The following is a 15,727-nucleotide window of genomic DNA, read 5'->3' on the forward strand; positions in this document are numbered from 1 at the left end:
AAATTATTTAGAATTTGGAATATAAGTTTAGAAATAATTTTTCACAAAAACGTAAAAACGTTAAAAAACACGATGAATTATAATTTAATAATGGTAGTTTGATTTAGATAGAGATCAACTATAATTTTGCATGGGATAAGACAGTTAGTTACATAGGAACGGTCTGATAGGATTACGATGCTAGAATACTTAAATAAAATGGCGGCCGTCACAGACGCCAGTCTGCCGAACACGGAAGGACGGAGAAGGAAACCCGAACACGCTATGAATAAACTTTGAAACTTGGTGAGGGATTATTTGCAATAATTTAATATTTGGTACAATAACTAAAAGAGATATAGACTTATTTGTTGTCCTACTGTTATCAGATTCTGGACTTTGATATTGGGACGAGGACTTTCATGGACCTAAAACTTGGCATTCGGGTGTTGAAAACTAAATAAGGTAAAATACTCGTCAGAATCATGACGTTGTGTTAACTATCGTAGTAAATAGTTATCGGTTTATTAATTTACTTAAGCTAATAAATACTATAAGAGTGAGGTTATGTTTTATATTAGAGTAAATAGTTGTCGCTCTATCAGCATATTTATGTTAATAATACACGAGAAAAGTTCTAATTTAGTGATGCTCTTATCTTGTTGGGCTCAAGATGTTGGGTCGGGACTGAGGGTTCCCTTATGTCATTCCAGATTTAAATTCTACATAATTGAACTTCAACTATATATAAAAACAAGATCTGCTTAATATAGGTAAATATCATTTATTAACTTATGAATTTGGTTAAAAATATGAATGTTTTGAAAATTTAATTTTGACACCGGGAGTCACGATATTTATACTGGATACACCTTACTAGTCACCAACTTGGGATCTTTGTCTTTATTCTTTCACTTAGGTGGTGAAGAGATTTAAAATAATTTTCTGACAGCTACTTTAAATCATTTTGTTTATTGAAGAAGCTGTGTTATATATATATTTTTTGTATTATGTTTGGCATGCAGCCCTGAGGAAGTTGTCTTGGCATATGATTGTTGCCCGACGAAACACGTGTTGGCTGCAGAAGTTGCTTGAGATTTAGAAATAAAAGAACCTACATCACGTAACTTGGTGTTTTGACTTGGAAACGGATTGAAATCATTGCATGTACTTTTGGACCTTGGTGTCGTGAATTTGATTATATGAAGATGGACTTGGAACTCTAATGATTTTGGATTGAATTATGAAATTGAGATATTTCTAATGCTGAGTGCTCAGCAAGAAATTTGAATTTGTATGTCCAGAGTTTTGCTCAGGAATTCTGGGGGAGTGAGGTAACCTCCCTCTCTTGCTTTAGAGTACCTACTGTGACTTGTGCCTTTCACTTAGACCTCACTTTCTGCAGTGCGCCCCCTTACCCTGTTACCTGATCTGTTTAAAGACATTCGAACACTACTTGACAACGGAGAAACAGCTGCCCTCATCCTACTGGACCTCTCCGCAGCCTTCGACACAGTCTGCCATAGCACCCTGATACGCCTCAGCAACGTCAGGATACAAGGAAAAGCACTGGACTGGATCATCTCGTTCCTCGCCTGAAGAACCCAGAAAGTCCGCCTCCCCCCTTTCAGATCAGAGGCCACTGAAGTCATCTGCGGCGTACCACAAGGATCTTCACTCAGTCCCACCCTCTTCAACGTATACATGAGTCCCCTCGCATCCATCGCGTGCCAACACAACCTCAACATCATCTCCTACGCTGACGACACCCAGCTGATCCTCTCCCTCACCAAAGACCCAAACACCGCCAAAACCAACCTACACGAAGGGATGCAAAAAGTAGCCGAGTGGATGAAGAACAGCCGTTAAAAACTGAATTCAGACGAAACGGAAGTCCTCATCTTAGGATCATCCCCCTCCGCTTGGGACTCCTCATGGTGGCCACCGGCCCTGGGCATCGCACCCAAACCAACGGACCACGCACGTAACCTGGGCTTCATCCTGGACTCCTCCCTCTCGATGACCAGACAAGTCAACGCCATCTCATCATCATGCTTTAACATCCTACGTATGCTCAAAAAAATCTTCCGCTGGATCCCCACCGAAACAAGAAAGACGGTCACCCAAGCAATTGTCACAAGCCGACTGGACTACGGAAACACCCGTTACGCCGGAACAGCCAAATTACAGAAAAAACTCCAACGCATTCAGAACGCCTCAGCCAGACTTATCCTAGACATCCCCCGCCAAGCTCACATATCCGGTCACCTGAGAGACCTCCACTGGCCCCCCGTCAACAAGAGAATAACGTTCCGTCTACTCACCCACGCACACAAAGCCCTCTACGACCTAGGACCCAAATACCTCAACACGCGCCTGACCTACACCCCCACCCGCCAACTACGATCGTCCAATCAAGCCCTCGCCGCAATTCCACGCATCCAAAGATCCACCATGGGAGGAAGATCCTTCTCCTACTTAGCGGCCAAGACCTGGAACTCTCTCCCCACCCACCTCCGCCTTACACAGAACCACCTCTCCTTCAGAAAACAATTCAAAACTTGGATATTCGATAAGTAACCCTTCTTCCCCCCCCCCCCTCCCTCCCTCCCTCCCTCCAGCGCCTTGAGACCCTCTGGGTGAGTAGTGCGCTATACAAATTCTGACTTGACTTGTGAAGCAGGGACTGGCTAATGAATGCATGTTCAATTCTGGAGTAGGTCCAATGAGTGTGAGGAAAAGGAAAAGTCCTGTATCGTAGGTTGAAGACCCCTCCAAGCATCCTTAAGGCTCAAACCCTGTAATGTATTTTAAGTGATTTGATAAACCCCCGCGCCCCCCTCTGTTGTCCTACGTGTGTGTGGGTAGCATCTAGGGACAAATCCCAAACAGAGTTAAAATCTCCCATTAACAAAAGATATCCCGTGACGAATCCCTCTAGCTTGGCTAGAAATGTGTTCAGGAATTCTTGCTGCCCCACTTTGGGTGCATAGACCGTTGCAATAGTACATGGCCTACCTCTCAACTCACCCCTGACCATCAGGAATCTCCCTGCCTCGTCTGATTGAGTCTGGAAGGAGATATTGTGCAGAGGAGTGAAAGACGATAGCCACCCCATTGTGCTTTGTGTGTGTGGATGAAAAAGTCTGTGGGAAGGCCCTGTGTTTCAGCCCCAGTTAATTTTTTCCTTCTTGCAGGGCAGCAATTCTTACATGATGATCTAACAAAAACTTCCACGTACTATGCCTCTTGTTGGAGGTGGGGGGGGGGGGGGAGTTAAGGCCCCCCACAAACCATGTTAAACAGTTAAGCGTCATTATTCAGAATGAAGTGACCCACTTGGATCGTGGCCTGAATAACTGTCCTTTGGCCTAATGAGGGAAGCATCCACACAATCGTTTGTAGCCATTTCATAGCTGCAAAGCATGACGAGGCTTATTTGTCCACCTGCAGTTTCATAGATAGGGTAGAGTCCAGCGAGTAGCCTAGGTTCTTCACCTTTTGGAATGGTTCCAGAAGGGCCCCTAAAGTCGTCGAACTGTGAGCTCTCCAGAGACTGGGGTTCTTGCAGAGTAACATTACCGCAGTCTTATCACAGTTTAATTTTAGAGAGTTAGTGTTCATCCAGGTGGAGACCAGACCGAGGCAGGAGTTTAGATCTCCAGAGTTTTATTCCTGGTCAGACTGGGAAAAGAGGATTTGTGTCTCATCTGTGTAAGGACCGGCTAAGGCCACCGCTTTCCACGAAGTCGGCTAGAAGTCCGACGCATATGTTAAATAACAGTCCGAAGGAGAGTACAGGGAGTCCGTGACTTTATTCTTGCAAGAGAATTACCTTTAACCAGGGAAGGAGATCCCTTGGACAGAGGTTGGAATGGGCTGGTGTTCGGGCTACTGACCTCCAGCTGAGATTTGCCTGCCCGAGCAAAGGTTAAGGAATGCTGGATGTCCATCTTAATCAATAAACACTCAAGCTCCTCACTGAGATTGTGACAGGAAGGGGATGAAACTATATTGCTGGCGTCTGAGTTGTTGTACCACTTTAAAAAGTTGGGAGGGTGGGGGGGAGCAGTCAACCATCATGGCCAAACCGACGTGACTCCGATCTGCTCCACGCCAGGCCCGACCGCTTTAGCTGGTTCGGAGGCATTTTACCACCTCAAACAGACGACAGAGGTCCACCATTCCTGATGAATGGACACCAGAAGCCACCTGCAGGACTCCGATAAAAAGCCCTGGAGCCACGAGGAGGAATCTAAGATGGCAGTCTGGCTTATGGAAAGAGCCGGTTGCGGCGATCCCCACTGCAGCCAGAGCTAAGGAATGAATTTGCGGCTGGCAGAATGCATCAATGACGATCGTGCCAGGCGCTCAGGAGCGGGACGCGTTGTGTGATCCCGGTCAGACTTTTTAATGCGCTTTGTAGGCAAAACAGCCAGCATGACAGTATTGCGTTCCCTGCATGGCCTCCAAGGTGAGAAGTGGGGGCCCATATTTTGAGGACTTTGCTCCCAGGGGAATGTCAGCCAGCACACTGCATCCAGGGGCGCAGAAATCCCGCATTGCCTCTAACTGCTGAAGATCCGTGAGACTGGACTGCCTGACCTTAATATGGCGCCAGTCAGGAGGTAAAACACACAAGGTGATGGACGGAATATTGCGCATTGGTAAAACATTCACCCCCAGTCACAGATCTGGGTTTAATGCATCGTTATTTTGCTCAACACGCCACCACAATTCAGGCATGGTCATATGCAAATCAGTCTGACCCTGTGCCTAATGGGAACAGTCCAGCCCGAACTGCCAAGTCATGTCTTCCCTGGACCGGAATCAAGCATCCTAGGACCGGTTTCTGCGCATTGGCAAAACATTCACCCAGTCACAGATCTGGGTTTAATCCATCATGTTGCTCACCACTCCACCCCTGTTCAGACATGGCGGTTCCAGGCTTAGGTTTGCAGCCTCGTGACTAGGCTGTGGAGCAGATCCCTTACAACTCCCTGCCTTACCCAACCTAGGTGGGCCACCTAAACCCCCGGTAGACGTCCAGTGCTAGTTTGCAGAGCGCAGATGGGATGCGGGGTGCCCAGAGTGTCGTGATTTAGGTCCCTCAGTCATTGGCACTGTTCAGCAGGATCTCTGCAACTTCTCAGTGTGCTGCCACATTACTTTCTCACCTTTCGACAGAGGCGCCCCGGGTTGATGCTGCACACCAGTCCATATGACGCCAAAGAAAGCGCACATCACCATGGTCTCTAACTACTTCACCCCAGCCACCTCTGGGTGGATAAAGAGGGGAGGGCCCAAGCTTGTGGCGATATGGCGTTTACTAGAGAGGACCTGATGGCTTCGCTAAGGGAGTTCAAAAAGGAGATCCGGGAGGATATTAAGGCAGATACGGGGGCCTCGTTCGACGCTTTTAAAGCAGAGATGGAGGAAAGCTGGTGGCCCGGCAGGCGGATGTGGATTCTATTGGAGCCCGCACCTTGGACCTGGAGGAGAGGTGCCAGGATTAGCTGACGGTGTGCTGCCTCTTGCAGAACACTGATGACCTATGCAACCAACTCAAGGCCATGATACTCCACTGCGAGGACCTCGAGAACCGATCGTCACGACAACATTCGGGTGAAGGGCTTGGAAGAAGGCTGCGTGGGCCCTGACCTGGAGGCCTTCATGGTGGGGCTGTTCATGACAGTGCTGGGAGAGAATGACCCGGAGATGCCGCTGGATAGGGTCCATAGAGTGGGGGCGTGACCACCGGGAGACTCCAGGAAACCTAGGGATTTATCAGCAAAATTAAGTTCCTCAAAATCAAAGTACTGATTCTTCAGAAAGCACGTGCTCTTGAAAAATAACACTCCAGAATGTTTCCTGCTTGTTCCAAGATTTGGCCCAAGCTACACTTGCTCGTCACCAGCAGTTTCGGCCGGTCAAAGAAGCCCTGAGGGAGCACAAGATAAAATACCGCTGGACATACCCCCTTCAGCCTGGCTTTTCTGTTTGACAACAGTCTACACTGCACGGAACTCGAGGAAGCAGCATCCATCCTGGGCATTGAGGTCCCCACCCAAAAGCAAGCGAAAGTAACAGGAGGCGCAGGATCGGTCGCGCAAATAGAAGGACGTGGTGGAGGTCCATGGTTGCAGCAGAAAAGAAGCGTCAAGAAAACGTTGCGACGCGTGAAGAGACTTTGGTCCGGTAACATTTTTAACGATATACAATCTAGTGAAAAACTTTGGGGGTAAGACGTAAAGGGGACAAAGCTCCATTTGAAGTAGACACTATATAGGCTGGATTACAGCAACATTATGCATCTAGGGGAAGATAAAGCCACTATAAGATGCCTTCAAGTGGTTTAGAACGATCATCAGGCTTGTGTTTAGACTTCCAAAACATGCCTCTGTGTCTGGCCTCCTCCACGACCTGCATTGGCTTACAGTATACAAGCAAATCTAATTTAAGGCGGTTTGCTTTATGCACAAACCCAACTTGCACACTGGTCCAAGGTACCTGCAAGAGCTGGTGGTTCCTTACCACCTCTCGACTGCTACACTCCAGCAATCGCTCTCTCTTTGCAGTCCCCAGAAATGTGCTTGGATGGGTGGCTGCTCCTTCGCCTATTTGGGCCTCAAGACATGGAATACTCTCCCCGAACCACTGAGAAGCTGTAAATTTTGAACCACGTTTGGTAAGAACCTGAAAACCTAGTTATTTTAATCTGTTCTCATCTTCGCTGCCCTACCCGTCGCCAAAGCGCCAGGAAAGCCTTTGAGTAGCTATGCGCTATAGAAGAACAAATAAGAATAATAATGATAATAGTTTCAGTAGAAATGGTTTCAAAGCGTTGGCTAAAAGTCCTTTGGTTTAGAGATCAAACAATCGGGGTATTGTAAAGCGCGCTACTCACCCGTGAGGGTCTCAAGGCGCTAAGGGGTGTTCGGGGGAGGGGGGTGCTGCTCCATTCAGCCGAAGAGCCAGGTATTGAGGGTCTTCCTGAAGGTGTCCAGGGAGGGGAGCGCGTCTGATGTCTTCCGGTAGCTTGTTCCAGGTCTTGGCTGCGATGTGAGTGTATGATCTTCTGCCTGATCTGGTTCTGCATATTGGGGGTTTCAGCTAGTGCGAGGTTAGCGGATTGCAGGTTTCTGTTGGGTACGTGGAAGTTTATTCTGTCATTGAGGTATTTGGGTCCGTTGTTGTGCAGGCACTTCTAGGTGTGAGTGAAGATCTTGAAGGTGACTTTTCTCCACAGGGAGCCAGTGGAGTCCCCGCAGGTGTTGTCTGATGTGCTCATGCCGGGGGATGTCGAGGAGGAGTCTGGCGGCGGTGTTATGTATTTTTCGCAGTTTGTGGTAAAGGTTTCCTAATTCTCAATGTCTCCCCTTTCTTACTTTGAAGCATTTCAGATGACAGATGTGTTGTAAACCGCATTTGAAGAGGTTTGTCTTCTTGCTTCCACTATTAAAGGTACCTCCTAAGCTGAAGAATCCTTGGACTTGGGGCCTGAAGTTTGGTTTCAGCGGAGTAGAGAGCGAACCATACCACTGTTTTAAGTCTAGTAAAACGACAGCAAGGGGAGCCGAGGGGAGTCTGAAAACATCAAGCTGTTGTGGTGGTATAACACCAATTGCTAAATAATTAACTCATTAAAGGTAGAAGGGACAGGCCCAGCTGTGTGGGTAGACGCACGAGAGTTTGTCGGATACTCCGATTTGTAGAGCACGGCTAATCACCCATGCGGGTATACAGGCGCTGTAAATTTTTAGTATTGTATCAATAACAGGAGCAAAAACCCGTCAACCGTGTTGGGATTGGGGTAGAGAATGCGATAAGAGCATGTGGTATCCCAACTGGTATTATTCGGAGGCAATTAGTAAGGATATGCATACACTATTATCCAAAAGGAAGCAAGGAGACTATTTGGTTGTAGCATGTGCTCATGGAATCATTTATATAGATAATTTGGGAAAAAGGCAAAAGGAAGCAATTAGCAGTTGTGACAGCACTGCAATATACAAATAGAACAAATGAAAACAACCCAAATTGCACTTGGTGCTCAAGGTGTGTGAGTGAAAACCACGATAGCGACGCAGGTGACAAAGTGATCAGCGTGGACGGCGCATGGTGACTGGTACATGAATTTATACAGTGAATAGTTGGCACAGTGTGGTTCCAGGTAATTTTGAAGAGTTTGGTTCTGCTTTGGTTTGGTGTTTTGTTCGTTAATTTTTAGTATGCACAGCGAGATTAAGTGATTTGCCCAGAATCACAGGACATTGAGCCGACGCAGAGACTCAAACCTGGAGACCCAGTTCCAAAGTAAGCAGGGCCCAGACTAGTCACATCAAGCTGAACACGTCATGCCCCCCGCCTCCCTCCCAATGCTCTTTACCCTCTTTCTGCATCCCAATTCTCACTTGGGGAAGTTAAGAAGCCGGATTGAAGATCACATGCAATTTGAATCACCCCCGAAATGCATATGTGAATTCAGTTTCAAGAGCTGCAGAATAAACAATTTATAGGATGGGTAAGCTCTCAGAATAGTTTCTGGAGAGCACCCACAGTTAAAAGAATAGCGGTGCACTACCAGTAGTCCATAGAGGTTTATCAGCGTTGGGGCATGGTCGGAAGCACACCTGAGCAGCCTCCACTTTGTAGTCTCCTGAAGATCAGCAGTCCTGAGATGGTGCAGTTCCAACCGGACTGTCAGTAGGTGCAGTCTCATGGTGGTCCTCCTGATCAACAATTGAAATTGATGCGAAGGCGGACTTGACATCAGAGATGGCCCAAGCAGGGTCTTTAGCAATTCAGCACTTTGGCAGATGTAACCCTGCGCAGGCTGGTCCTCAACATGCAATCATGGCATGAACAGGCCTTCAGCAATCAAGACAGTTCATAAAATTGAGATTCCAGTCTGGAGCAGACAAGAGTGTGGGTCCGGCTTGGAGTTGGGGATTGACCTGTTTTCCGGACGACACAATGGAACTTGGGCATCGGGGAAAATCTAAGTTGTAGAAAGTAAACCTGTATATTTTATGTGGGTTTTAATAGACATAGAAAAGTATACCTGTCATTGTTGAAAGAGTCCAACAACCTGATTTAGATAATTATTTTAACGCATTTATAGTTTTAAGCACTAACGTTTTGAGTGCAGTGGTTATACCATATATGTAACGTGCTCATGTTTAGACAAACACTGGCAAATCCTTTTTGTGTAATGGGATTATACAAGCGTTTGAAATCCTAATATTCACTTTTATTTTTTAATGTAATGAAGGTGGTAGTTTAAAGCATCTCAATCCACCAAAACAGGTCAGAAGCTCATTTCTTGTCAAGTTTAATTTTTAACAAAGTAAAACATGCATTCTGCACCAAGATTTAGGACTGAAAGAGCTTGAACATATATCTCAAATAATATGTACTATGATGGAATCTTAACATGCAAAAGTAGACAAACAAAAATCAAATTTGATATAATGTACGAGTTCTAGGTCTTCTTTTAATAAATAGTTTTGTTTTATATTTTTGCTTTATATATTTGAGTCTTTGTCCTGGGACCTGAAGCAAACTGTGCGAATTAAGAACGTCTCAGTCAGGGACAGGCCTAGGCCTCTGCACACACAAGTAAATTAGTAGGACGCCAGGGCCAAAATAAAAAGTCAGTATCCCAAATACATGCAGTCTGCAACTCGGCAGGGGAACATCCCCGTTTACCAGGCAGGGGACATTCCCGTCCCAACTCCATGTCTTCAGATTACGCCAATAGTACTTCGTGAGTGAATCAATGTATACATATACATATACACACACACATATATATATACATATACACATACATATTATATATATGTTCCACACTTTTTTTTGGGAGAGTTTTACATAGCGCGAACTAGACCCAAACCGAATCGGGCATCAGAGCGCTTTACATAGCACCAGATACGTTACATTAGGACACTTTCATTTTTGTTAGGCACGGGGAGATTAAGTGATTTGCCCTGAATCGCAGGAAGTTTGGCGTCGTTACCGAGACTCGAACACAGTTGCTCCAAGTCCGAGGTCGAGCGCCCTAGCCGTTAGGCCAACTACTCTCCAACTAGGCCAACTTTAGTTTCCACACTTGCTCCAAGTGATGGATGTGGCCGGAATGACACTCCAGGGTCTACCACTACCCGGAGGGAACACAGGAATTAGTTCGAACATGGGATTTGTTCAATGTTAGGCTCTCCAGACCGAACCAAAGCAAACCCAATTCCAATATACTGTCCCCAGTGACTGGATTCTCTACCCTGAATCGCTAAAGCCCACGATCCTCCACTGTAATTAGCAACCCTTCCTTTCAACAGGGGACAGTAATCGGGCAGGGGCAATGGTGGATACTGCACAGCTTCACCCAACAGTTTCAGCTTTGCATTTTTTTATTTTCTATAAAGCGTGCTCTCGGTGTAGGGAGTACCCCAGCTCGCTTTAAGAACTACTCCGGAAAGAGAAGTGCTCATTTCAGTGAAGCCAAGGGTGAGGCATGTCCCTTCTCGACTAACCTTGAGGAGCCAGCGATGGAGGACAGGGGTGATAGAGGGATCATGTTAAGGGTTTCGGGATAGACCGTTACCTTGGGAGACCGCTTGATCCTCCGACATCTTTGGGCTCACGGGTTCACTTGCAGGGCTTTTCGGGTTAGTAACTCTAGGTGGCTTGAGAGCAAGACCGTTCCTTGCAGGTCCAGAAATACCAGCAATGCCGGAGGCTGGGAAGGAGAGAATCACAACACAATTAATAAAAGCTTATGAATCGGATTGGGTGACCGTTACTTCATTCATTCCATTTGGAAAGCATGTGAACTTTTAATACACCACAGTGGCTCTCTATTGTATCCAAGCATAACTCTAGGCCTCCCTACTGTACAACACACTATCCAAACTCCTATTGGCTTTATCTCATGCCCTACTTTGCTAAAACAAGCATTTCAGTACCGGCTTAGTTATTGCTTGCGAACCTTTTCCATGACACCGACCAATCAGTGGAAGAGTCCGCTCATTCAGCAAGAGACGGATCAATAACCCTGCACCCCCACCCCCTGAAGGCTTGGGAAACTAATAACCCTCTAGTCTTATTGTGGCTTCATAGCGCTAATCAGTTACCATTACACACTTCATTTTTATTATCCCAAAAGACAAACAGAATATGTAATACATAAGGGTTGCATGGTTTCACCCGGTTATTGTGCTTACTGCTGCATTCAGTGAGCTACCACTTGCGCCTTTTTAGAGCTGCTTACTTCCAAGAAGGGAGTGCTGTCACAGATATGTGGAACGGAAACTAATGCTTCCCAAGCACTGATCAATCCAAAGTTCCTCTTGATCAGTAATGCAGAATTAGACGCTTAGGTAACACACACAAGCATCTAATCAGGGTTCTATCTTTAGTAAAACGAGAAGGCCTTTTATTCAGATTCAGATTCAATAGTTTAATATTCCAGCTTTATGGGTAACTAGAGATTCCCCGCCTAGTCCAAAGAGTATGCAACCTTTTCCAGATTGAAACTGCTAAGGTCTGCAATCAGAAAAGTTAACAAATCTGGGCTAGAATTATCCATCAGAAGAATAGGGTTACTAACATTCTGATGGATACTCTACCCAGAGATTCACACCTTATAAAACTCCCCAGAAATCAGACTGGGACAGGAAACTCTTGCAATAGTTCCAGTACACTAACAAGTGGCATTTTCAATCTGTTGTGACTCAACCACCACACATGGCATCATAAATGCATAAATATGCCACCCTCGTACACTGCTGTAACATTAATCAGACATTTCACATTCAAAATATGTAGGGCTAAGCAAACAAATGATCTTTCAATGGCACTAGCTAACATACAGTTTTATTTCTACCCACAGAACAGTGAGGTGGTCGGGCAGTGTCCACCCGAAAAATCCAATCCAAACAGAAGTAACTTATTCTTCTGAGAAATACCCTAACCACAGATTTCTCACATTTTAAACTAATACCAAATCAGAGGTGGTGGTTTTACAGAAAGGCAAAAAAGCACAGCAGTAGGTTTAGTGGTAACAGCCTAAACAGATGCATCAAAGGATGAATCACTAAACTCAGTCTCGACAGAAACACTTCACCCAGCTTGTTCGACAAATGTGCTGGATGGATACGATTCTTGATCACAGACTGGGTTTTTAACTTTAGAAGGACCCAATTATCAAAAGGGCTGCAAATCACAAGTCAAAAACAATCAGAAGCCAAACTAATACCTAGAGCAGCCTACATCATCTTTTACCTTCTGCTGAAACTACAGACCTGGTAAGAAAAAAAGCCAAGGGAAAATCTATGAGAGGAATCAAGTAATCAGATTGGACAATTACTCAATGAATGAAAAAGACCTTAAAACAAAAAGCAGTAGTAGATCCACTGATCAACCAGAAAGACTGAGGTCACAAACAAGAATTGTGTGCGTTTTGTTTTTAATAATTCTTTTAATTAATGCTCGTGAGACCACACAATACAGAATAACGTATACATATCACATTGGGAGATATCACAGATGTTATCAGTAAAGTAATAATCAGGGAACCACTGGGACAAACGGCCATCCCCAATACTACGACTCTTCCATAAATGCACCCATTTCTCTGTATTTCCGCCAGGGCACCCACACTTTCTTCAGTTTTTTAGTACACCCCGTACTTGTATATACAGTTTCTTCAGCCCTTTGGCACCAGTTGAGATCCTGCATCCAGTCCTCCCACTGCGGGGCGCCTAGACCCCCCCACCCCCTAGCAATATTTTGTTTCGCTGCTCACGCAGCCAGAGCCAACCATGTTTCCACATACCTTGACCAATCGGTCTCTCTCAATCAATAAAAGCCACTTCGAATGTGCGTTTTTTTTATGGCATAGCAGAGTAGAAGGAAGAAATCACCAAGAGAAAACCAGGACCATTAGAGCTCAGGAGTGCATAGGTCTTTGCCAGAAAATACAATCAGACGATATAGACCAAAGACACAATAACTTGGCACAGAGGCACCAATGTTAGACTTAAAGCCACTGATCTAAAAGTTGCTTGAACAATAATTAAATCCTTTTTGGGCTAGGTCACATGTAAGAGCAGGAAAAGCGCCAACACTATAGGACAGACAAGAAAACAGAAACAAGACACACTGATACCATGAGCAAGACAAGAAGAGGGTCCGAAAGTGTCAGAGACAAGTGTCGGGAAGAAACATCAAGAAGTGGAAAAATAACTATTACTACAAGTAGTAAATTTTTCCACTACTAATTTGAGCACTGTAGTATTATTGCATAGCGGACTGCCCTTTTGTCCAGTCAGCGGTGGGGCAACATTGAAACCAGTAGAAATCCACTTTCAATGTGCATGCAACTAAAACTCCATGCACTTTAAGACTAATCCAAAGACCCAAGGTAACAGCCAATAGATTTCACTACAAAGTATTTTATAGCACAGACTTGGATGTGCACTTGATAACTACTCAAACTGATTTTATGGATAATATCTCATTCAAGAGACAGCACTGGAAGATGCCCTTTTTCTCAAGCCCAAAATCCACTTTAACCACAGTCTTATAAACCTGTAACACAATAGCCTTGTTCTTCACAGCTGTAACTGAAAACTCAGAAGATTATCAAAAATAAATTCAGAAACAAATATTACCTAAAGAATTTGAAAGAACAGGAATACATATAAAGCTAAAAATCAGTGGTGATACATTGCCCGGAAAAACTGTTCGATACAGATTTGGGAAGTGCAATGGGACAAATCAGGCTCTGCTTGAGGATATTATGGGGTCTCCAATAGTGTGAGCAGGTGACTAATTGTATCTTGGACTGGGATAAGGACCGGCACCCACCACAACTTAGTACCAAGCCCCAGAAGATGGTGTCACTTACTGAGCTCATGCGCAATATGAGATTTCTAGATAGCTGGTGCACTCTTCACCCGCAGGCGAGTAAGTATACCCACCACTCTCCAATGCACAATACGTACAGTCGCTTGGATTAACTGCCGATAGCAGGGGTAGACCCCAGGGCACTACGGACAGTTAACCATGTAGGAAGGTTCCTTTTGGGTCATACGCCAGTTGCAATGGGGAGGGGAGGTATGTGCTGTCAGGCGTGGACGGATTCGTACTGAACCTGGCTAGCAGAGAAACACTGGCCACCACCCTCCGGGCATACTTGGAGCACAACTGTGGCACTACTGCCTCTAGAGCTACTGAATGGCACACCCTCAAAGCAGTAATACGGGTCGGTGTGGGCACCACCTGAGAAGGCTGGAGACTACTAATAGCAGATATTGGGGACCGGGAACAACAACTTGCAGCTCTTCAGAAAGAAAAGGACAGCTCTGCAGCTGCATGGGGAGGTTATACGTGCCCGGCGCTCTTGGTTAGATCTATGGGAATTGTTAGATAAGCACACTCTTACCGGCAGCACCAGCATAGAGAAGGTAATAAATCAGGCCTGCTTCTGGCCTGGAGCCTGAAACGCAAACAGGTGGTCCCACACATACTGCACTTACAGACACCAGATGGACAATCGATAACGAACAGCCAGGACATCCTGAAGATCCTTGTGACATACTTTCAGGGCGTTTATCGCACTGAAGAGGACTGACTGGATATGGCAGAGGTGTTCCTTGCGGGGAGAGACCTGCCACATCGCTCATTTGACACATTGAACAATTTGGAAGAGGCCCTTACAGTAGAGGAGTCAAGATATGATCTGCATATGTGCAGGTGTGTGTGTGGGGGGGGGGGGGGAAGAGGGGGTGAAGGGAAGAGTACAGACAGACATCATATGCCTAATGCTAATACTGGGGGTGACCCCGAGAACCCCTCCTCATTCCAACCACTCGCCATGATCAACTCCGATGTGGAGGTCCTCAGAATAGTGTCAGAAGGGTCACCAGCAGTGTACAAAGCTAGGCAACAGGGTTCCAGCTACCTGCACCCACTCAGCAAACCCATCGCCCTCTCAGGCACTGATTAGATGGGGAGAGGGCAAACACTTCATCACGCTCTGTTCCATCTCCCTTGAGGGCTTTGTAGTAAAGAGCCAATATGGAGCAAGAGCAGCATGGGAGACTGGCTTTGGGGCGCCCTCGAGGATTCAGAATGGAATAAATCTTGGCTGGGTCTAAACTTGGGTGGCATGGTGAGGTAAAGAACAATGGATTTTACCCAGATCGTTTGACTAGGGGAGAATGTTTGCATTGTCAGTATTCCGTCCATCATTTGTTTGCTGTCACGCTTTTATTATGAGTGGCCACATTAACAATATTCATAAGAATTCGCAGAGGCACCGTTCTTTGGATTGAATATTGATGCTTGTCTAATGGGGTGCCTCCATGTGACTCTAGTCACCCAGGAGTGACCCTAAATAGTCATCTAGATCATTCTGTTTTATTAAATTTGCTGATATAATCAATTTTTTTTGTTCTCCCTAAAGTTTGTTTTACATAGATTTCATGATCACTAATTCATTTTTGCACTTTAAATCTTTCATTTTCTGTAGTCGCTCTGATAAGCCATTTGCCCTCAATGTAGGTGTCCTTTTCAGCTTCTTTTGTTCTTGTGGAGCTACTCAAAAGCACCGAAGATAAATTTCTACTGATGCGAGTGATTTTTGCTCATATGGTCTACTAGTGCGACTTACTGATCTGGAGGTTATGTTCCTGGATTCTCTTTTAATGAATGCATAGTGCTGCCAATATGCAAGTTTTCA

At 45.5% G+C, this 15,727-nt stretch overlaps 1 protein-coding gene across 1 annotated transcript in view; it reads right to left on the minus strand.

The window, feature by feature from the left end:
- LOC144751959 (uncharacterized) overlaps positions 1–15,727 on the minus strand; it is a 309,766-nt gene that overhangs the window by 148,603 nt on the left and 145,436 nt on the right. The window contains exon 4 of the mRNA XM_078639921.1: positions 10,586–10,720. Coding sequence (XP_078496047.1) covers positions 10,586–10,720 — 135 coding nt within the window. The remainder of the gene's footprint in view (positions 1–10,585; positions 10,721–15,727) is intronic.

Source organism: Lissotriton helveticus, chromosome 4_2 (assembly GCF_964261635.1).
Source record: "Lissotriton helveticus chromosome 4_2, aLisHel1.1, whole genome shotgun sequence".
In the NCBI taxonomy this organism is placed as follows: domain Eukaryota; kingdom Metazoa; phylum Chordata; class Amphibia; order Caudata; family Salamandridae; genus Lissotriton; species Lissotriton helveticus.